The sequence below is a fragment of the Antedon mediterranea genome, chromosome 6, assembly GCF_964355755.1.
Source record: "Antedon mediterranea chromosome 6, ecAntMedi1.1, whole genome shotgun sequence".
Lineage (NCBI taxonomy): Eukaryota > Metazoa > Echinodermata > Crinoidea > Comatulida > Antedonidae > Antedon > Antedon mediterranea.
This window is the reverse complement of record NC_092675.1, coordinates 29,158,157-29,184,117: the sequence shown is the minus strand read 5'-3', so window position 1 is coordinate 29,184,117 and position 25,961 is coordinate 29,158,157. Positions and strand designations below refer to the sequence as shown.

General features: G+C 34.3%; 3 protein-coding genes and 1 long non-coding RNA gene across 5 annotated transcripts; 1 reads left to right on the top strand and 3 right to left on the bottom strand.

Moving 5' to 3' along the window:
• The first annotated feature begins 984 nt into the window (after positions 1-984).
• Positions 985-6,947, top strand: LOC140051010 (store-operated calcium entry-associated regulatory factor-like). The gene is made up of 9 exons (XM_072096068.1): positions 985-1,118; positions 1,753-1,886; positions 2,022-2,116; positions 2,500-2,592; positions 2,818-2,928; positions 3,577-3,689; positions 4,031-4,366; positions 4,741-4,907; positions 5,239-6,947. The coding sequence occupies exons 2-9, from the start codon at positions 1,805-1,807 to the stop codon at positions 5,262-5,264; spliced, it is 1,023 nt and encodes a 340-aa protein (XP_071952169.1). The 5' UTR covers positions 985-1,118; positions 1,753-1,804; the 3' UTR covers positions 5,265-6,947.
• Positions 6,948-7,480: 533 nt separating this feature from the next.
• On the bottom strand, positions 7,481-10,255 carry LOC140051012 (uncharacterized). The gene is made up of 3 exons (XM_072096070.1): positions 9,638-10,255; positions 9,133-9,198; positions 7,481-8,662 (listed from the first exon to the last, which is right to left on the bottom strand). Exons 1-3 carry the CDS (start codon positions 9,986-9,988, stop codon positions 8,555-8,557), a joined length of 525 nt encoding a protein of 174 aa, XP_071952171.1. The 5' UTR covers positions 9,989-10,255; the 3' UTR covers positions 7,481-8,554.
• A 338-nt stretch (positions 10,256-10,593) lies between these two features.
• LOC140051265 (uncharacterized) lies at positions 10,594-21,332 on the bottom strand. Of its 2 annotated transcripts, none has more exons than XM_072096418.1 (2): positions 21,080-21,332; positions 10,594-12,749 (listed from the first exon to the last, which is right to left on the bottom strand). In XM_072096418.1, the coding sequence occupies exons 1-2, from the start codon at positions 21,143-21,145 to the stop codon at positions 11,016-11,018; spliced, it is 1,800 nt and encodes a 599-aa protein (XP_071952519.1). In that variant the 5' UTR covers positions 21,146-21,332; the 3' UTR covers positions 10,594-11,015. The 2 variants fall into 2 exon arrangements, with proteins under 2 accessions (XP_071952519.1, XP_071952520.1); XM_072096419.1 differs by lacking the exon at positions 21,080-21,332 and adding an exon at positions 13,567-13,894.
• Positions 21,333-22,485: 1,153 nt separating this feature from the next.
• On the bottom strand, positions 22,486-25,163 carry LOC140051309 (uncharacterized). Its single transcript, XR_011845506.1, has 2 exons — positions 24,688-25,163; positions 22,486-24,058 (listed from the first exon to the last, which is right to left on the bottom strand). It is a non-coding gene; the product is annotated as an uncharacterized lncRNA (long non-coding RNA).
• Between the last annotated feature and the right edge of the window lie 798 nt (positions 25,164-25,961).

Here is a 25,961-nt window from a genome sequence, read left to right as displayed (position 1 = left end):
TCTGAGTTTTCTAGATACATGTGTAACGTAAAGTCCGGACCTATTGTACATAGAACAAAATATAATTCTAAACTATAAAATACTATACATGTTCCGGGGTAGGGAAGTTACTCCCTAAGTTGGTGGTAGTAGCATAGAGGAAGGATTGTTTTGACAATTAGGCCTAATTATTCCAATGTATGGTATAATACCCACCGGCCTCGTTGACAGCCAAAACAAAATAAAATATTTATTTAACAGGTTTTATACGGGCATACGTCTCATAGTCTTCTCCCAGACGTGCTTTGGGGTGTGGCATGCCGGCCAGTCCGAATTTACAAATTCCCATTTTTTAGCCTTAACTATCCGCGTGATACAAAATGTTCTAATGCTTCCGTTCTCTTGAATATAACTGCCTTAGGAGCGGCGCGAAAATGTCAATTTTCTTTTTCTACTTTTTTGCAAAAATTAGTGTTAATGGTAATGTTAATTATCAATTATCTGTCTGTCTCTCTTTCCCCCTTTATCAGGTCAATTTCGTCATTTTTTTCTGTCTTACGATATTTAAATTGCATCCAATGACCGTAAATAATTTTTGTTATTATGTATTTATATTATAGTATTGTCTGTTTATATATTTACCCTTGATGACATCGGTCGGTAGCTAATTACTTAAATGGAATAATGATAAAAGCATGGAGGATATTTCCTCCATGATAAAAGGTGTCGACTGAAAAAATTCATCTTTGTGGACCATTCTAGTCAAACAAATTATTGGAGTCGATCGGGCTCGGATTTCCATCATTGAGTTGTTTTACATTTATAGGAGTCTGTCTGATTTGTTACTCGTCATTTTTATGTATAGTTACCAGTCATAATATATTTTGAGATTTGTATTCAATATGATAAATCAATGACGTACGATTAAAGCAAACGTGTCAATAGCTGATTTGGTTGAATACACACGTCGCAAATAAACATCGTGTGAATATCCTCCTCAAATATAATGGACGCGATCGCGACTGACGTTTTGTTGTGAAAATCATTAAAAGTTATGACTTTATTTAGCTAAAATACTAATTCAATATCTGATTTAGAAAATCTGATTTCTCAACGTACTTTTCATACACACTTACAAGGTATTTTTGTTGTATAATAGTATTATAATTAATGTAGTTAAACCTTGGATTTCCTAGCTGTACCTAGGCCTAGACCTAACTAGGCCTAGGCCAGTTTTAAGTTGCAATGTAGCCTAGGGACAGGTCCAACGACAGGGCTATTTGGCTAGGTATATTGAATCCGAGACGATTCGACCCAGGTTTGGTGTGAAGATTCGGCCTACTTTTAGGCCAAAGCAAACATTCTTGTGGTATAAAACAATCATGCAGAACTACACTTGACTAGGCATAGGAATATTTGTTTATGCGCAATTTGGAGGATTTCCTTGTTTGTAGAATTTGATTGAACCAAACAATTTTCAATGTTTTTGTAACTGTATGTAATTTGTAAATGATTGTTATTAATTAGTTGGAAATAAGCTGAGACATCCTGGTAATGGTATTTTGCTTCAAGGACTGAACATATTACAAACAAACCTCTAAGCCTTTAGTTTTGTATGTCTAAAAATGTTAATTCTAATTAATAATTTTAATTAACATTTTTTTACTTGGTACTACTTGGTTTGTTTCCTCCTGAATCTTCCACGAGGGAAATTAACTAGGAGGTCTTATCAATTGTATGTCTAATAAGAGAATTTGTTTGTTTATTCCATAGATATAATCATAAACAAAGAAGACACCCAAGAACTGACAAGGAGAATTACAGTATGCATTGGAGATTAAACTCATTTCTTCTGCCATTGATGGTACTATTATGCACTTTGTTCATATCAGGAAATGCTTTATTTGGTAAGTAAATGTTCATGTCCATGGTATCCATATGTCAAATGGATTGAAATGTCAAAATTCTCAAAATAGAGGGCCAGGAATAGTAATTAATAAACTATAACTTATTTTTACATTTTTTTGCTTTCATTTATATAGGTAGCAAAGATCGTGTTCGTTTGCATGACGTCAATGTTTTAACATTAAAAGATGGACATATGACTACAGGTCGTAGGTCAAGTCCTGTAAAACAGGTAAGTGGATAGGGAGAAAAGGGTTGAATGGAAAAGGTGGAGCAGGTTGATCCTAAATATGGTTCTTGAATAAAATCACTAGAGTCTCCTGATAATATTTCATGATTTCCTGCTCAAATACAATTTCTCACATTTTCAAACAATATCCATGATAATATCCATTTATAATTTCTACTAACTACTGCTGTTTATAATAAATGCACACGTTGTTTAATTTGTGAAATAATGAGTTGAAACCACATTTTCAGCTTTTGGCACACTTGACATAACATAATGTTTAATGTTTAATATCATTGATAATTGATGCCAAAATATGTATATTTTGTAATAGCGCCCTCTATAGTTTGGACATACTTTCAAGTGTTTGTATCTTTGTTTTTTAGCTACAGTGCATTGGTGGTTCGGCTGGTTGTTCCGCGTTCAGGCCACAAGTTGTTCAGTGTTATAACCGTGGCTCAGATGGATATGATGTTCAGGTAATCATCAGACCCACCTAACAAGATCATATTCACTATTCCAAATTCTTATTCTAAAACCGTAGACGCACTTGCAGACATCGTTAAAAGAGGGAATTCTCCTCGTGGCAAACATTTTACTAGCACTACAGTGCTTAGTTAAGCTTAGCAACAATCTCAATGAGTTATTATAGCACACCTTTATTATTATTATTAACAGAATGTTTTTTTTAACTCCATTTTTAGTGGGAGTGCAAGTCTGACATGGATAATGCTTACCGGTTTGGAAAGATAGAAGTTATCTGTGAGGGATATGATCACCCTGATGATGAGTATATACTTAGAGGCTCATGTGGGGTAAACAAACATATCTTTCTTTCTTTTATTTCAATAAACAATGGGCTCCGACCCATTTCACATAAAAAAATCTATATTATTTTCGGATATACCTGTACAGGTTTTTCTTTTTTCATAACTTTTTATATAAGTAGAAGACTTAACTGTATGTGTTTCATTGTTCACAAACATGTTTTTTTAACATATATACATTTAAATCAAGATCTAATTATGCTGACAACTTAACTAAATAAACTAATAGGACTTGCATAATCCATTAAAACGACTGATTTTGTGAGCTCAGATTTGATCCCAATTTGCAATGACGACGTACACAAAAAAAAGATATTTGCTGTTATTTGGCTATTAGCTTTGAGTACATGTGGACAGCTCCACAGAAGAATTGCACATACAAAAATATAAATTTGTTCCTGTCGATCTAATTTCGCCTTAACATCGTCTTTTGTTCTGAACTAAACCCTTTGTCTACTCTTCTCACTCCACACCCCCCTTAACCCTAACCTACCTAATTCTGTATAAAAGCCTCCAGCCTACCTTTGCTAAAAAAATTTTGCTCTTTTGTGCAATAAAATCCTAAGTAAAGGTAAAAGTAAACTTTTGTAAATTATACTGTATGTGTAATTTAAAAAGTATATTTTTACATTTTAGTTGGAGTACACAATAGATCTTACGAAAGAAGGACACCAGAAGCAAAACCAACACCACAACTATTATGGTGGCAGCGGTGGCGGTAGCAACAATAACAACTATGGCTACTCACGGTAAGCTGACACAACCTTACATTTACATAAGATCATTTTTTTTTTTTTTACCATATTTAATGAGGGTGATCCATCCAGCAATCGCTAATCATTAGGGACCCTCAGAGGTTCACAAGACAAACATATACACAAGATGCTCTACATAAACAAAGTCTTATTACAAGTCTTTGAAAGTCTAGTTTGTGAAGATTTTTAGTAGTGGATCTACGATTTTGAAGGGGAGGGGGGCCAGGGCCTAAAATAAAGTTCTGAACTCAATTTTGATAGATGCCATTAACTTTTTAAAAATGCTAGTTTTTGTCAGTGTATTTATTATTAAACTGATTTGCTTTTTTTTTTAGTAAAAGCAGCAGTTCGATATATGACTGGATATCTTTGGCAGTAGTTGCTGTGATCATATATGGCTTGTACAAGACGTGTATACAAACTCCCGTCCAGACAGGCTATGCGGACACTGATGATGGTTATGGTGGAGGACAAGGCTACTGGGGTGGTGGTGGTGGTGGCGGTAGTCCTCCGCCCCCTGGTTTCCGACCTGATTACCAATCTGGTAATTGCGGTAGAGGTTCTGGTACACGATACAATCAGGGTGGGGGTGTAGGTGGTGGTGGTGGTGGTTTCTGGACCGGAGCTGCAACTGGTGGCCTGCTGGGATACATGTTCGGTAATAACAGAAAGTAAGTATTCTTGAGTAATAAATATACATGATACGTCAATCAATATTGAAACATTGTTATCCTGACAGCATTGCATTTATTTTGTTGCTTGGAATATCTACAATGTGTACAGTATTTTGTATTCAATGTGACTTTCAGAATTAGTTGGTAATGATGTTTTTTTTAAATTTTATTTTTTTATCCCGAAATCTTAAATTTGTATATACTGTAATAAGATTTTATTTTCATAATTACCAAATTTATATACTTTTATATTGTATGAAGGAATTACTGAGTCATGGTGGCCTAGGTTGCTTTTGTTTTGTCTGCCCATTTTTTTTAAAATTTCAAGCGAAATTCACCAAATAAATTAAATTGTTATATTTTGTTTGTAGTCGTGGTTATGGATATGGTGGCTATGCTAGGCCAAGGACAGGCTTTGGTTATTCATCAAGAGGCTATGGAGGGGGCAGATTTGGAGGGGGCGGATTTGGAGGGGGCGGATTTGGAGGGGGAGGAAGTTTTGGAGGTGGAGGCAGTACAGGAACTCGAACAGCTTCAGGTAATTATGAAAAGCATTGGAAATTAATTATTAGAAATAGTTTTATGTAACATGGTCATTTTAAAAGTAATGGTGATGCTTAAAATAAGATATATTTATGTAATATATATGTGTACAAAATTAAACCACATATTAAAGATATTCAATGGTTAAACAATACAAAAGTAAATTCAATAATTTTGAAAACAAACATTTTTAAAATAGTTATTTGTGGTCATAAATATACTATTGATATTTTAAAACTCTATTCATCACTAATACCCTTTTCACATCGTAAATTGTTGCAGATTTGAAAAGGGTATAATACTACAATTTGTATGTTTTATTCCAGGTTTTGGTGGTACAAGGCGTCGGTGAATATTCCAAATTGTGACTTATGAAGGGTGACTGTGGCATCATGGGAAACATTGAGCAACAATACAACAAAAGACATTAGTATCAACATGGCTTCACTAATACAAGTATAGAATAACCCCAAGTGTCCACAAATCTCAAGAAAATTAATGTGAAATATATCACTTTCTTTAAAACCAATATTAATTTCAAAATCTATAGAAATATTTTGATTTTGGAATTCCTTTCTTTTAAACTGTTTAAATTATAAAAATGCTAATTTTTGGTTTCTAAACTTGGTATATTCTTGTGATCTTTTTCCATGTCTAATATTAGGAACAAATTCAAGAGTCTGTTTTTGTATCTAGATACTACTAAATACTTTCCTATTGCTTGCTATAGTATTGCATTTATAACCTAATTTATATCGATGAAAATGCTTTATTAAGGTGGAGGAGTTTTTCTGAAAACTAGTGTAAATTTTAATGTAAAATTTACTGCCACTTTTTCCTACTTTTTGTAAATTATTTGTCAAGAATTGGATGTACAGTATAAATTTATTGTTTTTAATTTATATATTACATGTGAACAATTTTGAGTTGTAGTCTCATTTATATATTTTAAAACATTTTTTATTGATATTTTATTGTGTTTGTGCCTTTGTATTTATATCTGTAATTGAACTGTGTGTTTGTTGCAATATAGTGAAAATAGGACTGTAATTTCAATGAGACAAGGTACCAATTAACAAGCCAGTAACTAGGAGGTTCTTAAAGCCCATTTTCCTTAAGTGCCCTTACTTCACTTTATTGCACATCATAATTTTCATTACTTAACAATTTTAAATCAAATACTAATAATAATAATAATATGAAAACAGGAGATGGCTCATTGAAAGCGCTAGTGAATAGGCAAATCCTTTATAGTCGACAGACAAAATATTTCATCTCGTAAGCTAGGCCTAAAATCTAACTTACATTCAGTTGCTTATGCTTACACGAACAAATCCTGGCTACAGCCTTGTTCTTACCACACAAATGATGTGGCTAACTAAGCAGAGATTTCAATTTGTTTATTTTGAGTATTTTAATACAGTAGTATTGTATTAATATTTTTAAAAGATGTTGCTTTTTATAATATAATATAGTGTATTGAGCAGTAGCTTAACGCAGAGGCATAAGGTCCCATGTTTTAGAGACCCTTAGTGGCAGATTTCAATGCCTGTTTTAAAGCCCCTGGGTTTAGCCAGTGAGCGCCCATAGCTGTTACGCCACAGATATTGAAAGTTTTTGCGAAGTTTTTATTGCACTGGTTTTTAAAAGACAGTTTTTGCTAATTCTGCCCGATCTTACAATGGTGACACTGGAAGATAGAGAATGTGCAAAAGCTGTATTTGTGGGTGGAATTTAATTGAATTTTTTATGGCAAATGGCAAACCACTCATCTACACAGATATCAAGTCAAGAAGTTATTCTGTGCATGTACGACTGTAAATCTGTGACCTGTCATGAAATGGAATGTTCGCTAATACTGTACATGTAACTATTGTTATTGAAATTTATTTTTGTTATTGAAAAATTCACTGTGTATCTATTGTATCCAATTATTTAACATCAAACCTAATAACTGGATGTTGGTTCAACAGCAACAGTACTACAGGATATTTTTATATATTATAATATATCACTTTCATTATTATTAATACTATAAAAACACTATTTGTTTTAGTCATTGTTTTATTTCTATCTCTTTCAAACAATTATCAAAAATAGTAGCTTTTTTTAGAAGGTATATTGCATTATCATCATTTTGTGGTATGTATCATAAAAACTATATATAATATGTTTATAACACAATATATGCGCATATATGGCAATATTATCGCATATTAAAAAGTGGATATTTTGGCCCTTTTAAAAAAAAATCCCTGTACTATAGTATACGGAAATTTTTGAAAAACCGCCAAATTTCCACCCTTTTATTTTTTGCCATAACTAGGTACTATGGCTATATAATATGTTTATAACACAATATATGCGCATATATGGCAATATTATTGCATAATTATTGAATTTTAAAAAGTGGATTTTTTCATCGCATTTGGTAGAGTTGTTTTTCTATTTAGTAGTCTATGTAGTGCAATAAAAAGTAAACTAATAAATTTTCTTAGCTAAAACTTTTAATATATACAATACAAACTTAGTTTTTGTAAATGTTATCAATAAAAAGATTGAGAACTATTGTACTAATATAATAATAATACTAATATTGTACATTGACCTGAAAAGTAAAATGGCCATTATGTAACCAAAATTTATGTACAGTACACAATTGATTGGAAGACCATTATTTAAAAAGTAAAATATTGAAACAATTTGCAGCTGGCAATTCTTGTTCCTAAAAAGGACGAGTAGGATGAAAACCATTTGACCAGAAGGTTCCTAGTAAAGACTTGGTCCTCACTTGGACGTAACGCAAGGACGCAACAATCACGATGCAATGGAACTATCACTATAAATAGTCAACTCATTTGTGTCTACGTCATTGCATCCAAGTGGGGACTGGGGTGTGACAATACACTGTATGACATATGTCGTCGTACAATCCTATGAACAAGTGATTTTCCATCATCAATTCTCTACGTCAGTATAATAAGCGGTAATGTTTGTTTTCTTTTTTTAATACAAATGTAAATACGGTAATATTTCTTACAAAATATATGAATTTACAAACAATATACTGTATTGAATTTTTACAATACTAAACATAAAAACTTATACAAATATTGCTCAATACACACTTAAAGCAATCTTATTAATTATCTTATCAAATACAAAAGTGAAAATATGTATTGTTTTAATTAGGGACTGGAAAAACAATACTGTACTACATGAAGTAACTAATTAGAAAGCTTTACCAAGACTTTTCTTTCCCACTACTAACAATCACATTTAAAGATGTATTGTCCCCCTGAAAAAATAATTCTTAATGTCATCTAATTGTTATCCACTTTGACCAAAAATTGGATAAACAAATTTTTTTACCTAAAAAACTGTAATTTAAAGCAAAAAATAGTCAAATTGGCTACAAGCCAATGGGTTTTTCGTTGAATTTAACCATTTTTTTTGGTCATTTTATAAGTGAAAACATTAATTTTGTTCCCTTTTTTTTCTACGGAAGTGATTAACTTTATTAAAACTACAAAATAATCTATTCAAAGTCTGATTTTATTTTTCTTTATTTTCCATGTTTTTGGGGTGACAAATACTAATAACTAATAAAAATAAATAAATGTAAATAAAATAATGTTGATTTCATTTGATTAGTGGTCTATTTTTATTATCATCATCAAGACCTTTGCTGAACTTTTTAACTTCTGCCATATATTGTGACCAGGAATCTGACGAGCCACTCTTCTCCTCCTACAAAGAGAATAAATTCTAAATTGTCAGTGAATGATATTCAACTAAGCATTACCTTTTGGCGTTTTCAGCGATTGTTGTTTTAGTAGGTGATTAACAACCAGGGCCGTAGCCAACATGAGGCAGAGCTCGCCTCTGAAATTTTCAATATTCACCACCCACCCCAAATCCTCAGCAGAGAGTCACATTTTATATTTAAGCGCAATTTATATAAAACGGTGGACCATGGTAAAGTCATGTCATTTACCGTACAGTACCTTAGCAACCAGTACCTTAGCAACCAATACCTTAGCAACCAAAAGCTTTGATGGTACTGTATTGATGAAACGTTTATTTTTTCTGAAGCAAGCACTGTTACTGCAAATCATTAGTAGTGCATGTTACACTGTAAAAAGATGTACAGACACTACAGTACTGATAAAAATCAGATCCACAATTGAGCCTCAGAGGGCAGTATGGATAAACGTTACCTGCTGACGTTTCTTCTTCACCTGACCGGTCTTGAGGGCCAACTTCGACCCCGGCCTCTTACCAACCTAGCGAAATAAATGACACTAACCATTTATTGCAAGTGTTCACCAATTAGGAGGTTGAAGTAAAGAATTATTTTGTATAATTTTGTAGGAAAAGTGTCTAGTTTTTGATAATAATGCGATTAAAAATAAATTGTCGGTCAACCTTAGTAACAAGGCTAGATGGGCTTGGCAGGATATGTCCACTATTTCAGAAATGAAGATCGCAAAACAGAAATGTTAGGTGACATTCATGATAAATCAGACTTCCTGTTAGACCTAGTTACCATCAGATCAAAACAAGGTTATTTATTATCTTGACCTTGTTTACTATGTACAAAAATAATGTATAATAAATATATTGAAATAAAAAATGTTCCTAGTAGTAGGAGGCCTAGCTAGTATTTATTAATTTAAACTAGGCCTAGGCCTACTGTATTTATTAATTATACATCTTTCTTACAAATGATAATACACTTTTTTTCTTTTTTACTGCAACTGATCCATCATTGACATCCACAGAATTGACTTTATTGTCAGATTTATTTGTAGCATCAGCAACAATACCCGTTTTATTAGATGGACTTGATGTGGTAGGGCTAGGCCCAGTTACATTATCTGGTTTTGTCACAGAATACTCATCACCGCGGCGAATTCCACTGTCACTTTCCTTGTCAGCAGCTTCCTCGTCTCCGTCCGAACGGCTTACACGGCCTACATTATCAGTTTCATCTCCTTTATTGTTGCTTTTCTGACATTCCATTCTTTTTCTAAACTGTTCCATAAAGCTTCCATCATTGGTAAACTTATTCATATTTGGGTAAATCCTCACGCTATTAACTTCTTCTAGTTTTAGGTCCAGGCCTAGTTTTTAGACACACCGGACCGGGTACACACACTCTGACAAACACCACCACCTGTCTAGTAGTCTACCACCCTCTCACACGATCGTTAAAAATGTTTGCTGCCACCAAAACGTTGTAATTTATGAAAGTATGAAATGCTAAAATCGCCTGACATTGCACAGAAATTAAAACGGTGACAAGTTTTTCTTTATACAGTACTATAGTCTATAAACTAAGGTTCGTTTCGAGACACACATTATCATAGGCCGGCGGTGGACATTATGCCGTGTATTAGTATTACAAAACAAAATTTGGTTTATGAAGTTTGAACCAGCGGGTCGAAATAACCAGTGCTAACGCCAATAGATCTTGGTGGCACCTTCAAATATAATACTGTAATAATACACTATATGGTAGGTTATGTAATTAGAAGGAAGAATAATTTTATGGCCAGGTCCTGTTACAAACGAGTATTACGACAGGGATAAAATATGTAGGCCTATATATAAAATATCTACAGTTTTTATCCATGATTTATAGTTATACGACAACGACATATTTAGTACCAAACAATATTGTTTAATTTTTACTTTATTGATAATGCAGACGATTAAAATACGATATACAGTACAGTACATAAATTATAAACAATCACTTTCTCCTCCAGTAAAACATAAACAGAAAATACGCTTCGTATAAACTTTACAAGTGTTCAAATATTACCAGGGAAAATAGAACTTTTCCCTGTTTGTTAAAATCACGTGTTATCACTGTTATGCTGTCCTTCTGCTGCCATTGTCTACTAGTGTATAGTAGTAATTGTTTTGTTGTAATGAATACATCGTTGAGTTCAAGCAGTTAGAGCAAGGAATAGTGAATAATTTCACTCTTCTTCCCTGGTTAGAGTTAAGTTTTTTAACTCATGCCCTTTTACATTTTGCAGCCATAATTAATGTGTTTTTAAATAATTTTTTTAAAGATCCTTTCGACCGTCATTCATGCAACTCTAAGTTGTTTGGCTTTTAACATTTCTTTCAGATTGGTTACATCTTTAGTTAGCATGCTGATTTCTGAATGAAGTTGATTATTTTCATGTTCTAAGTATGATGCGCGCGCACATCGATATTCGTGAAGAAGACGTTTAGATTCGCGACATTTCCGCGCGGCAAGATTGTTGCGGCGTCGCTTCTCCCAGTATTTCGTATCAGATGACAACATCTTTGTAGATTGATCATCTTGCTCCGCCGTCGTCTTTTCTTCCGACGCTTCCATTTCCGTTAACGCTTGTGCGGCCTTCAGCATTCTATCGCGGCTTAACCGAGTTGCTTCGGCGTCAGAAGACTCAATGTTATCATTCCAATCTAAAGGTTCTTGTTTAATTTCAATCGAATGAGTGTCCTTTCTTTTCTCAACTGTAATGGCGGGAAGTTTTTGCGCATTTTCCACAATTGGTATATCTTCACTTGTATTGCTAGAAGGCGGAGTACAAATCCCGCCAATTTGAAGACGTACGCTACAAAGATCTGATTGGGTATTGTCGTCGGCGTTAAATCTCTCTAAATTATCTCTCGACAGAGACTTATTGTTCTCTATATCTGATGTAAGTTTTGGAGAGTCTGGTGTATTCATTTGTGTTGGAGAAAGAGCGCCGACTTTAGCGCGTAGTTTATACGGTAATCGTTTCGCGTCAATACCACTAGCGAACGCACTGTGGGTGGGAGACAAGCGACCAAGACTAAGCGGCGAAGAACGCTGACTGACGTCACCATCACTTTTTGATGCATCATCAGAGTTATTATCAATATCACTGTGAACTAGATCAGTCTTTGTAGATATAACATAATCGGTGCAGTCTACCTTTAGTTTCTTTGTTACCGGTTCGTCAGAATGGAAATGTCCTTTTGAAATAATTCCTACTTTTGAATCACACGGCCAATTTTGGAAGAATGCGCCGGTAGCGTTTGTTTCAAATGGAGACGTTGCGTTCAACGAAGAAACTGGATAGTAAACTTGTTTACTCCTATTAACAACTTGAGATATATATTGTTCCGAACAAATAGAAGGCATTCCGCCGAAAGAAATAAGTCCATGTGCGTTTCGGTTTATTAAATCATAATTTCGACCAATCTGATCATTTATTGTCTCTTTGACTTGAATATGGGCAACTGGGGGAGAAGCGGTATTGGAGAGTTTCGGTATTTCCATTATTTTACCCTCTTTAAACAATTCCAACTCCCGCTTTAAACGTGAATTTTCTTCGTTTAGTACAACCACTGTGTTTTCCAACATGCTATCGATGGCTCGTCTTTTTTCTCGTGATCGTTTCGCTGCCTCATTGTTCTTTCTTCGCTTCATCCAGTAGCAATCGTCTTTCCTATTATCTGGCATGAACGCTCTTTCTTTGCGAGCTGCAGCATTTTTAAACTCATTACTTTCCATCGATTCCATTTTGACTGATTTGAACTGAGCGGGCATGTGACGAAATGCGTTATCAAAGTTGTTATCAAGTGTTTCTTGTTTAATTGGCATACTGAATGGCGGTTTAAGGCTGTCTGAGAAGTAAGTTTGTGCCACCGGACTAGAAATGAATGATGAACTGGTTTGACGATCTGGAGATCGTTCCGTTGACGACGACCTGGTGGTTAAGTCTTGAGGCTCCTCGATGGATTTCTTCAACATCGAATGATAGTTGTAAAGATCAATCCCAGAAAGTTTTGATTCTGTTAAAACCTGGAAGAACAAAACAAAATGTTTCAGTTAATTTACAGTTAGGACATTTTCTACAACAGTTGTTTTCCGTTGTCATATGCGAGCTGTGGACCGGTCAGACGGCGGAGAGTTATCAGCGTTGTCTTCAGTGCTTTTTTTTTCTTTATTTATACGCATCGCTTTCTATCAAGCGAATACAACAATCTAAACTTGACTTTGTGTATATATATACTTCCAATGGTTTTTAAACAAAAATTGAATAAACACTGTTACATAATATGACGTAATTGGTATTGTTTATTTTCATAGTGTGTTATTAATAATAGGACAATTTAATTATAAGATAGTACAGTATAGTAATTAATCCTACAAACGAAATACAATATAGAAATGCATGTTGTATGGGTTTGCAGAAGAAAAACCAAATTGAAAAGACGGGATGTAAATAATAATATTATATAGATCTCAATCACCCTTATAAATCCTAATAAACCTTAAAAATCAATACAATTTATAAATTAATCAATCTTATAAATCAATCAATCGAATTGAATAACCCATGCATTGATCAATCAAAATCAAATAACTATTTCTGTTTCGATTGTAAAATTGCATTTACAAACAGTTCATAATGAAAAAAAAAATTGCCCTGCCTTTCTACTCAACGGATTGTGTAACAGTATGACTATTAGGTCAGAAATATTAACAAATTATATAAAATACGGATGCTCTGTTCACCCACATTCCACGTTTTTAATTCAGCCCGGCCCTATTTAGGAAAAGTTTGCACACAGATTTCACCAACCCTATTTCACTGTACTGATCTTTAACCACCTACCTCTATCTATAGTACGGTAACGTAGGCCTATCTATGTATAGATATTCCTAAAAAGCTTGCCTGGATGTAAGTTTCCTAACTGGTGATGATCTAAGAATAACCTGATTCGTGCACACACTACCTTATTATATCACCAGATTCAAGGCGACTCAATATCTATCGTACCTTACGTAATACGTCATTACGCATGCGCCAACACTACAATCCGGTCACAATCCAGTCAAGGTCACGTAGTACCTTCAGCTTTTATAAATATGGGAATGCTGATTGGTTATTAATGAATGGGATGACCTAGTTCTATGATCTCTATGAATCAACTTTGTAACCTAGTACTTTTTTTTAAGGACAGCACGCACTTTAAGGGTCATTTAAAGGCCATAATCAATTTTAAATTATAGCTTATAACTTTTAAAATTGTATAATAATTATATAACTACATTGTAATGCTATGATGGTTTTAACACATCATTGTAACTTTTCATTTTCATAAGTGTAATTTAAAGGCCATACTCAATTTTAAATTATAGCTTATAACTTTAAAATGTATAATAATTCAATCAAAATCAACATTTATTTCCAAAAAATGGTGGCGTCACCAAAAAAGCAAAGCTTGTGTCTGGGACGCCCAAACAAAACATTCAAAAGCAAACAACACATATAAATAAGACACAGAAATGAAAATTATATAACTACATTGTAATACTATGAATTATGATGGTTTTAACACATCATTGGCATTTCATTTTTGTATTCTTCTTGTATATGAAATACTGCTTTATTTCTTGTGTTATATAACTATATGTTTTTGGTTTTTTTAATTTAAGAACTAATTAATTACATCTTACTAGGAATTGGTGTTTAATTAAAACTTAATTCAAGTCCTAGGATTGCTAGAAATACCACAAAAAAAATAGAATATAGTAGGCCATAAAATGTTGATGATTGAGCAAGTAAACAATTCGAACGAAATTGTAAAGGATAACTTTTTAAATCATCATTATTTCGATTGCTTTGTTATTAAAAAAAATGTATAAATCCAAATTCTAAACTAATTGCTATTATAGAAATTAGTTTAAAATAGAAATTTAGATTTAAAACTAGTTTTTATTATAGGAATTAGTTTAGAAATTGGAATTGTCAGGGAGAGGTATAATATACCTCTCTGGTTTTTGTTGTGTAGAGTACAGCGAATATTGCATAATAAGCAGCCTATACACAAATAATTAGAGAGTTCGTATCATGCCCTGCCATCATTGTTATTAATGATTACAATACTGAACAACTAGCAAACGAGGACAACACAAAGCCTATTACATCACATTCTGTATGGGTATTAATTGGCTACAATCAACTGTTTTTCATGAAAAAGTTTGTGTTTCCTGCCCTTTACATTCACCACAATAACAGTGTTGCATAAGAATAAGAGGAGCTTTGTACGCATGCCCAGACTTACTCCGATTGACCATGCTTCAGCGAATTGAGCCGACAACATGATTACTGTAGGCCTACATGATGACAACGCTTATTGATTCAGCCCCATGAGATTACATAACTTTATATTATTCTGTAATCCGTTAAAAAGTTGCAATGCAAAACCTAGAATATTCGCAACATTTGAACATTGCCTAATAAAACAGGCAAAAAATGTATACTAGTAGTAGGCCTACTACTAGGATGCACCAATGGTCGCTGGTCATTCTGTACAGTAATTTATTCCAATAACGAAGTCTAATGTTTCAGAATTCCTGTTACACAATTTGTTTAAATAAGTTTTTATCAATGGGGGGGGGGGGGGAGCGCGCGGGGAGCACAGATGTATCATTCAGACATTTATTAGGCCCTATGGCCATTGGCCCAAATAATATACAATACATCATTCAGACTGTAGGCCCCACCCAGTTTCTGTATAAGTCTGTTCGAATACAATAAACGATAATTTTTATTCAAGGTTTTATACACGTTCAATCGGTTCAATTTATTATATAAAATAATTTGTTCTATTTTTGGTATTTTAAATCTAACATTGGCGTGTTGTATCACAGACCTTCTTTAAAAAATACAAAAACACCTGTACTAATGGAAATTATAGGGGTAGGCCTGTAGAGATTGTAGGCCTAAGCTTAATGACCATAAGGCCGCACGTTCACACACTGAAGGCCGCCTTCATACAGTTTGTCCCTGGATGAATTAGGGTGAGTGGGTAATCCCAAGGAGGGAAAAGCGCAGACAACAAAACAAGTTTTCATTATCAGGTCTATAATTCTACCTCTCACACAAAACATTTAATGTGATTAAAGTTGTTGTTAAAACTAATTATGTGATCATGCTTTTGTTTATATGCTTTTGTTTATAATAATAATATAGCCTATTGCCAACTTTTTTTTATAGTTTTTTCTAAATTTATTTTCTGCTGTTCTATTTTATTGATTGCATATTGATGGGCTTTAAACAAATTATTATCAGTTAACGAAATTAATATTACAGATTCTAAATAATAAAGATACAGTTGGCATATATATATATACATATTTTTTTTTACTGTTTTAATTCTTATTACATAATAAATAAGTGTATAATTTAGACGACACTGCAGGTAGCCTACTGCGTAGCAATAATGATAAACAGTAAATAGTGATATAGGCCTACAGAACAATTGCCAAATTAGGAAGTTAAGGACCGTGAATCTTTCTTGTAAATATAATGACTTTTTTAGACACACAAACCATTTATAAATGAATTTCCATTGCTCATGACGTGTCTGCTCACAATACAAAGCATTTTATTGTACTTTACTTTCAAGCATTACATTATATTACGCTAATAACCTGCTTACGACTCTATATAACATCTTACGCCGTTATCAACATAATTAAGGACGCGTCGTCGCCCAGCACATTATGCAGGACATGATATTTTTAGAATTTTATATCAAATGTTTCTATATAATGCATAGTGTAATAACATTAAACATCGAAGATTGTTCGCTGATGTCTGATATGGCTCACCAGAACTAAAATAAAGGACGAAAGATCAGCAGCGGTCACAAAAAAAAAACCAATAATAATTTTTAACTACAAAAAAGTTAGTTTTTAACTATGTTATGGTAATATGTTATTAATTTAAACAAAAGCGTGATTACTTTATGCAAAACTGTACTGAAAGAAACAAAGGTGCTCATTATTGTTTTGTACATAATTTAATTATTTGTATTTTGTTATTTATAAGACCTTGGAAGTTCATCTGCCGCGAAGAATGTTTGACCATTTGACCATGCAGCAATTCTTGAGACTTTCCCCAATAGATCGCGAATACCTACGAGGTCTAAAATTACGTAACCAGCCAGGAGGACAACAGCCTATCTCGTCCTTCATTCAATGCCATTCGCTGTAATCCAACTTGGTCAAGACTATTGTAAAAAAGGTATGGAGCGCCAACATCATCAACTTGTATTATAGGTCAATACAACATTAATTTAAGAACAATCAATCAATCAATCAATCAATCAATCAATCAATCGTTCGATTTATATAGCGCCATTCCAACATTCATTGCTCATGGCGCTGTAGAAAAAATCAGAAAAGGTGAGTTTTGAGTAGTGACTTAAAGTGACTCAATGGGTACGTCGTACTTCATTCATAAATACCAACCAGCTAAACATTAGCGTGAACCTTGGCCAGGCCTTCAGTTATGAAGCGCTAACATTAATGAAGTATTAATGGGTACATTACATAACAATGAGGCCAAGACGATTGTAAATAGGTATGAAGCGCCAACATTAACAAATGATTAATGGGTACATTACATAACAATGAGGCCAAGACGATTGTAAAAGGTATGGAGCGCCAACAACATTAACAAATGATTAATGGGTACATTACATAACAATGAGGCCAAGACGATTGTAAAAGGTATGGAGCGCCAACAACATTAACAAATGATTAATGGGTACATTACATAACAATGAGGCCAAGACGATTGTAAATAGGTATGAAGCGCCAACATTAACAAATGATTAATGGGTACATTACATAACAATGAGGCCAAGACGATTGTAAAAGGTATGGAGCGCCAACAACATTAACAAATGATTAATGGGTAGATTACATAACAATGAGGTCACGAACGTTATCTTGTCATTCAATGCCATCAAAATGTAAAATATCCAAAACATGTTTTGTATCAATAACTTTACTACATACGTGGAATATCGCATAAATAGTTCATAGATAACACAATACTATGTGAATAACAGCACTAGGAGGCCCATCCAGGTAATATTGTGATCTACTGTAATTTTCTTTTCAAATGTTCTTTCTTTTTCGTATTTTTATGGTGTTTTATTATTTTGTAGTATCACAAACTTGTGTAAAAACAATCAATGTTGATTGAACGAGTTGTACTGTACATCAGTCCCGTAAATGAATAAAGTTTATAATATTGAAGAGCAACAACGGGGCCACGGCCGGGCCGCGATTTTTTTTTCGTACATAAGTTGGGGACCCCTCATGAAACGTCACAAAATAAACATGAATAATTCATCAGTTAAATTTGCACCCAAGCGTAGCCTATAGCAACAAAAAGTGATTACACTGAGCGATACGATTCTTTCTACAGTAGGCCTAGGAGGTCAATTCACGTGATTGCCTTCGCGCCCTCTTCTTCACACACACCACTGGCACTATGCATAATGTGTCGAGGCTAATCGACAGCTAGGCAAGACACATTCAACTAAGTAGTAATTGGACATAGCCCAAAGAAAGCTTTACCCACAAGAATAAAGAATGTGTATAGTTTGTGTACTGTAATTTTTAAAATTCTGCTATTTTATTATCAAACAATATGTACTCAAAGGAACTTTAAAAATGCGCGTATATGAACACAAGAGATGGGAAGATTTGACCCACGAGAATAAAAAATGTATTTTTGTGTAATGTTTATTGTTTAATTTTGCTGACTTATTAGTATTACTCGGACTGTGTCATACCTAACACACACACAGCTACTACTAGAATAGACATGGGTTTAGAGACTAACATTAGGCCTAATACATGTAGTTTTGATATTTAGTCTTTTCGGTACCCTGAATCTAAAAGTCTTCATTACTGTTTTTGTCCTGTTTCCGGTTCCCGTGTTGTCCTGTTTTTTTTTTTCATTTTCTAAGGGCTGCCTTATACAAGCTTTGCTTTTTAGGAATGTTGCCCCTCTTATTTTAATAATTTTTACTGTTAATTTTTATTTTCTATGAAAGACAAGAGAAATAAATGTTACTTTGATTGATTGATTGATGTAGTATTAATAGAAACTATCATTTTAACACGTAATTCTTTAGTAATAAATTATATTAAAAACAACATAAACTAAAGGCTGATTATTTCGACAATCCACACAAAACGCCGTTATTCTTTTATGAAATCGCACGCCGCAACCACAGCGGAGATAGGCCTAGAATCGTACCGCACTTGTGTAATCACTTCTTGTTGCTATACGCTTGGGTGCACACGGAATGAATTATTCATGTTTATTTTGTGACGTTTCATGAGGGGTCCCCAAATTATGTACGAAAAAAAAAATCGCGGCCGGGCCCGCTGCCACTAGACCCTTGTTGAACTTAACACACAATGTGAAAACGCCCACAAATGGGAAAACAACCACCCGACAAACACACCCCACCCCAGCTTCCTCGCCTAGATAACAAACATCCTCGGATATTTTTAATTGATTTAAAATTCAATTCGGCAAATTCAATTTTCATTCATATGAAATAACCTATGATGAATGATAGTATGAATTAGTAGGCCTACGCGTCCCTCCTGGATGGTATAACGGTATGCAAGAAAATTAGCAAACACAGCGCCCTCTATAGGCAACACACTTTTTATTTTTGGACACTCAAAGAGTGCAACACAGGGGTCAGGTAGCGTAGTAGTAGGCTGTGTTACATTGTAGTAATGTAGACAATAGTAAACGAAACCCGATTGTCACTTGGGATTTCACTTCCTCTCGAAAAGAAAAGCTTTGATTGTTTCTATTATAAACATCATGCTATTTTTAGCAATAGTTTTTCAACGAAACTTATGAATAAAACTTATACTACCTGATTTGGGTTTCTATTGAGCTACTTATTCGTTCATGCTGAAATTTATTTTAAGCTAAGAATTACATGCGCGGTGCTGGACGGTAAAATTATGTACACCAGCTTGGTTCTTCCTCCTCCTGGACGCAACGTCTCAAGAACGCCGTTATGCAACGCAAGAAGTATTGACCAATCACGACGCGATGAATCTTCCGAACAGTCGCCTCTTGTGATTGGTCAAACTCACTGCATTGCGTCCACAAGTGAGAACCGAGCATTAGACGGAGATTTTTCTTCGGCACATATCGTGAATGAGATAAAATCATCTAAATCTCATAAAACACATCAACTATACATTGACAAACTGTATTTATACTGGCTGAGATACTGGTATGTGACAAAAATTTGTCATTTATTCTTTAATATTATGATTCATTAAATACATTATTTGCAATCATAAACCATGGACGTATTTTAAAGTTTACTATACTCTCTTCTACCGCCGTTCCCTTTCCTAACCCGGCCGCCCCCACCCCCGATGCGAAAGCTCACTAATAATAAAGGTACCGGAATGAATACGGTTATATTTGATTAACAATTTATTTAATCTGTAAGTCAATCAGTTGGGAAAAGGAGGTTGTCTGCACTCTAGGTTGAGATTGAGCGCGGCATGTTGTCATGATGCATTCGATAAGTTCAATAAGCACAATTTACAATTAACGCAAAAACAAATAACGTAAACGCATTCTCGTACGCGACGGATTTAAAAATTTCGTCCTCGTCGCACGACGCAATCGAGTCCTCCAAGCTGTCTTGTTCCCATCATGTACAATATTTAACATTGTGCATTAGTTTTATAGAATTGCTGCTTGCCTAAAAAACCTCCCACACAAAAGGTTCATAACTTTGTTTAATTTCTTCATATACGTGTTAGTGATTTAAAGTTGACATTTTTGTTCAAATACGCATGCACCGTTGAATTTAGTTTTATATAACTAAATTATGTAACGTTTTCCGACGACGATAAATACTGGTTGAACGCAATGCAATATCATTCGCGATATCAAAATTTATCTAAATATCTGATTATGCAATCGATACAAGTATTATATAAGTTCCAAAGGGCCTACAGGCCCAGTGTGTACATTAATAACTAATTACACCTAAGCACCAACATGGTTTATTCAAAGTAGGCTTATTACAGTATAATTAGTAATCGTTAGGAAGTAGGCCTACTAAAATTGATACAATTTTGTACACGATTCAAATTAATTTTGTACACGACTTTGCACCATGATCGTACGTTTACACAAGCAAGCTAATGCAATCCCTCTAATATCTTCTAATTATATAACATATTAAAATTTGCTATAAATAGATAATTAATAAAAGTACAAACAAATGCACTACCACCACCAAGAAGTCGGCGTATAAACTCACCGCCCATTCGTCGGATGATGATGCGTAGTCGATCCTCCTTCCTGTTTTCTCTTTATAACTCAACATGACTGATGCACACTTGATGTTGTTAGCTACGTTTTCTATGTTTTTAACTGAGAAAAATTATTAAAATGCTCAATAGAATCACAACCTTTACAAAATGACGGTTGGCTTAAAATTACGCTCGAATGCTGAGTATAGCTTGCGGTTAGGACTATTTTCTTATCGTCCTTAACCCGCCGAGGAAAGTGGGCCAGACCAGGTCGTCTCACTCCCCGTTATACTCAATACGCTAGCTGATTGGCTGATGTAAACACACATCCTGCGATACCTCTTTACTATTAGCGTTACATTGCATAACCGTGGCTACGAGTTATGACATAAAAAAATCCACACTGGCTGATAATTTGTATATATCAACGATTGTGATTGGTTGCAACCGTCTCGTACGCTCTGACGAGTTTATTAATAGCGAATTATTCTGAGATAACTCGAGGGCATTGAACTTGGATGATCGCTCAAGTTGCGTTTAACGTCGTTGTACTACAGAAAGGTTCAACATTAAAGCTATTATTATGGGATAGAAGTAGGTTGGATTAGGGGACCGTGTTCAAAAATAATAATACATTATCTACAGTATAGAATGAAATCCAAGTCACTGTAGATGGACATGCGCAGTACGTTTTTTACGTGTGTTACATAACAATGGATGGTACATTGTGTCTATACATATTTCACGCCGATGATTGCCTTGACGATTCATAAATCATTATTAATCTTTTCGTTTCAAAATGTAGGACAACATGCAGCGAGTTTAAAAACCAAAGGCTAATCAGTGGGACAGCCAGTCGACAAATCGTGTCAAATTTCGACTCGGAGAGGGCGCCCTACTTTTCTAATTTAGTTCAAAATGGCTAAATTTTAGGGTGTTGGAAAAACACAATATTTGTAAATTTAGTTGATTATCGGAAAAATGTTGTTAGTGAAATAAATTCATAAATGGTTTTAATATATTGTCATGTAAAATTAAATGTATTTGAACAAAACGATAATCTGTAATTTAACGGCAAAATCAACCAATGTCTTTTTTCCGAAATTGTACCCTAGAAAATCATTAAAATAAAATATTTAGAAAAATTGAACAGTCCTGAATTTAAAATCCCTGTTAGAAAAATTAATAATCTACAGAATACGATATTAAGATACAAAATTCGGTGGTTGGGATGCAGCTCCGACTATTCAAACTAAAGGTACCACTATTTGTTCCATCGAAAACTAGCGAAACCGCCATTTTGTAAACACATCGTCATCGTGTTTATGAATTTATTTATAGCGAACGATATACGCGATGTTTATAATTGTCCGCGTATAAGAATTCATATAAATAAATACATTCCAATACAACGTATATTATTACTTGTTTATTTATCACAGTAAACATTTTAGTTGAGGAATATTTATCATAACTATTATAATAGCTTTTATACGAGTCCGAGGCCTAGCCCTATTAGCGAGCGATTGTTCCAGGGGCGGAAAGTCACTTAGTGACGTTGTGATCGGGCGCGTCGGGCCTAGCTAATATTAATAATATGACCTGAAATAAGCGGCTAACAAGAACTGTTATATACTTGCTTACAATTGTTTTGTTATTGATGAACAAACAAGCAATTAGATTGAATAACAAATTATTTATTCATTTTTTGGGGGTAAAAACATGTACAAAATTGGGCCGGCCTAGGGGCCTAGTACTGTATAATATAAATTAATACTGTAGTTAAACTAATACAGTATTAATAAAATATAAAATAGGGCTAACATACAATAAATATTCAATTTTTAAGGTCTACCACATGACAATAACATAATTTACAGAGTATAGTGTAGTAGGTTTGCATTCAACATAAATATTTGTATTGTAATTCATCTAAATCCTCTGCAACATATATATATATTTGGGGTGTGTAGAAAGCGACGACCTCGAATTGGACGACCCCAACGACCTCGAATTGGACGACCTAGAATTGGACGACCCATAACACGAAACCGACGACCCTAGCCTAGCCTAGCCTAGGCCTAAGTGTGGTATAACATCCCGAAGCCGAACATAGCCAAAGATCTTTAAACCATACCTTATATAAATTATACTCGCAAGCAAGCAATTGATTGAAAAAATACAGAAATATCGCCATTTCATACTGAATGTGTCGACACGAACAAACGAACAGATATGGAACGCCAAGAGTGCATCATTAAAACTGCATTCGATCCGATTAGCACACGAAATACCAGGTCAAAACGGCCCCTTTTTCAGCGGCGGGTGAGAAGGTTTGACCGCCGTATACAATGCATGTGTGAAATGTAAAGCTTTTCTTATGGCCCTCCCCCCATGCACATGTTCGCAACACGCTGCTTGGTAGGCCTATAGTGTTCGTTATAAGAAGACCAGATGTAATTATACGTCCATGGTTTAACCATGTAATGTATAATATTTATTTCTTTTTAATTTATTTTTAATATGTCGAATGCAGTTTTAATGATGCACTCTTGGCGTTCCATATCTGTTCGTTTGTTCGTGTCGACACATTCAGTATGAAATGGCGATATTTCTGTATTTTTTCAATCAATTGCTTGCTTGCGAGTATTATATAAGGTATGGTTTAAAGATCTTTGGCTATGTTCGGCTTCGGGATGTTATACCACACTTAGCCTAGGCCTAGTAGGCTAAGCTAGGCTAGGGTCGTCGGTTTCGTGTTATGGGTCGTCCAATTCTAGGTCGCCCGGGTCGTTGGGGTCGTCCAATTCGAGGTCGTTGCTTTCTACACACCCTATATATTTGTAATTCAACATTTTGTTTTAAATAATTAAATTATATTATAGTTTGGGTATGAAAATGTCGGTAGGTACCGGTGTCATCTTTTTATCCACTTCACTCTCAGTTTGAAGTCACAAAGACAAAGAACTCTGCATCATCAACGATTCCTGAAAGTGTCAGAAAAAATAATAAATATTATTTTAAAAAAATGTTAATGTCTGGTTGTATATATAATTATAATATTATATGATGACATAAAAGTAAGTAAGGCAAATGGAAGCTGTATTTTATTAATTAAATTACAGTATTTACTATTATTATTTATATAATCTAGGCCTACTAGTAGCCTAGCTAGGCATCTATTGAGCCTAATAAATCAAATAATAAATGAAAAATAAAATAATAATATTAATACTGATTGAAAAAAAGTATTTTTTGGGGGGGATCAGATCACCAGGCTAGGCCGGCCAGGACCAATGATACTCGTAATCAGTACAACTTAACGACTATCGGATCAGCATCAACACAGTACCAACACACCAGGGAAAATTTTCATTTAAAAATTTTGTTTAGCAATATTGCTAATCAAACTGATTTTTAAGTCGAGAAACATAGTTTTGTATTGTATTTTTTGCTACACAATTTTCAAAATGTGTAGCAATAAGGTTGTTTTGTATAGCTTTTTGCTACGCTACACTGGCGAAAATGTTCCCTGCACACGCCTCGCTATCGCCTATACTGACACACGTGTCTCGCGTTTGCCGAAACCACGCTCACAGCTAGAAAATGTACCTACCTTTCGAGGCCTGAGAATACACCAACACATTTTGAACAGGATAGAAATATATCATACTCGATTAAACTAATATTATTCTTGATAAAACAATTGATTACAATTTTTTTAATTTGTTGGGATGCACCTCCGACTATTCAGAAAATGGACAACAAAACAGTAGTCAAATCGTACCACATTTATAAATTTCACGAGTCCCGACTTCAGTCGCCGAATGTATTGTATTAGCTTCGGTTTCTTTGAAGAAAACCGATTGGTTATTCAATTATACTTATTAGGAAATGCTTTTACCATAATAGGTAATGTTGGGCGGTTCTTAAATATTCATGAGAGCTTAAAATAAAACAGCACTTATTTGCTAGGCGACGAAAAATCGTGGTTTCAGTTTTCAACGATAGGTGGCGCTTCAAAATCGTCAATGCGGAAGTAAGTCGATTTTACACGATTTAACGGTCAAAACGCGAAGTGGCTTTCCCACTGTAATGTACTAATTGTAGGCCTACTCGTGATAGGCCTGCTATTTTGTCGTAATGGTCGATAAACAAAATATTACAAATAGTTGCGGAAGGTTTTGGGTAGAGTGGGGGAGGCCCAGGAACAATAATCAATTATTTATTACAATCAGGCGATGTCCGATCCAGTGAGACATAGAATGAGACACAATTAGATCACAATTTGTCAACCAAAGAAAGCATTGTATTGTAGACTAAATCAATGACAGTGGCGACAAGGTGTTTCTCGACCACACACCTAACCCCCAACCAACACCCCCCCCCCCCCCACCCCCCACACACACACAAAATCAAATAGTCCATTTTGTTTTCGGAAAAAATGAGCACAAATACTTTATTTTGCTTACAAACAAGGCATAATAGATAGTTAAATAGAACAAAAAACGCATGACCTCCAGGGTTTCGAGTTGAATTTTTTTTTCGTTCCAATTTTTTTGTGTAAAAAAAATAACGTTTATGTGACATTACCAACTTTTCATTATTATTTTTATTTCTTAAAATTATGCCTAATATAATTTTGATTACACACATTGTTAATGTTATATAAGTACAAGTGTAATTATTTAAAAATCATTTCATTGTTGCCACGACCATCTCTCTATGCGTTGGTAAAGCCATATAGGCCTATCTATGAATACGGTGACGTAAGGGGATGACGTAAGGGGGTAAGGCAAGTGTAAGCTGTGGGCAGCGGACATACTGATCATTGTCTTATTTATTGAAAAAAGTTTGCTGACGTAATTTGGCATAATTACGCTAGAAATT

Bases quoted from the DNA above. Each gene is read 5' to 3' on its own strand.
- LOC140051010 (XM_072096068.1), top strand. From the start codon at position 1,805: ATGCATTGGAGATTAAACTCATTTCTTCTGCCATTGATGGTACTATTA. The intron at 4,367-4,740 runs GTAAGTATTCTT...TTTTGTTTGTAG, and splicing joins ATGTTCGGTAATAACAGAAA to TCGTGGTTATGGATATGGTG. The intron at 4,908-5,238 runs GTAATTATGAAA...GTTTTATTCCAG, and splicing joins AGGAACTCGAACAGCTTCAG to GTTTTGGTGGTACAAGGCGT.
- LOC140051012 (XM_072096070.1), bottom strand. From the start codon at position 9,988: ATGAATAAGTTTACCAATGATGGAAGCTTTATGGAACAGTTTAGAAAA. The intron at 9,199-9,637 runs GTAAGAAAGATG...TTATTTCGCTAG, and splicing joins AAAAAAGTGTATTATCATTT to GTTGGTAAGAGGCCGGGGTC. The intron at 8,663-9,132 runs GTAACGTTTATC...TTCTCTTTGTAG, and splicing joins TGAAGAAGAAACGTCAGCAG to GAGGAGAAGAGTGGCTCGTC.
- LOC140051265 (XM_072096418.1), bottom strand. From the start codon at position 21,145: ATGTTGAGTTATAAAGAGAAAACAGGAAGGAGGATCGACTACGCATCA. The intron at 12,750-21,079 runs GTGAGTTTATAC...TTGTTCTTCCAG, and splicing joins CATCATCCGACGAATGGGCG to GTTTTAACAGAATCAAAACT.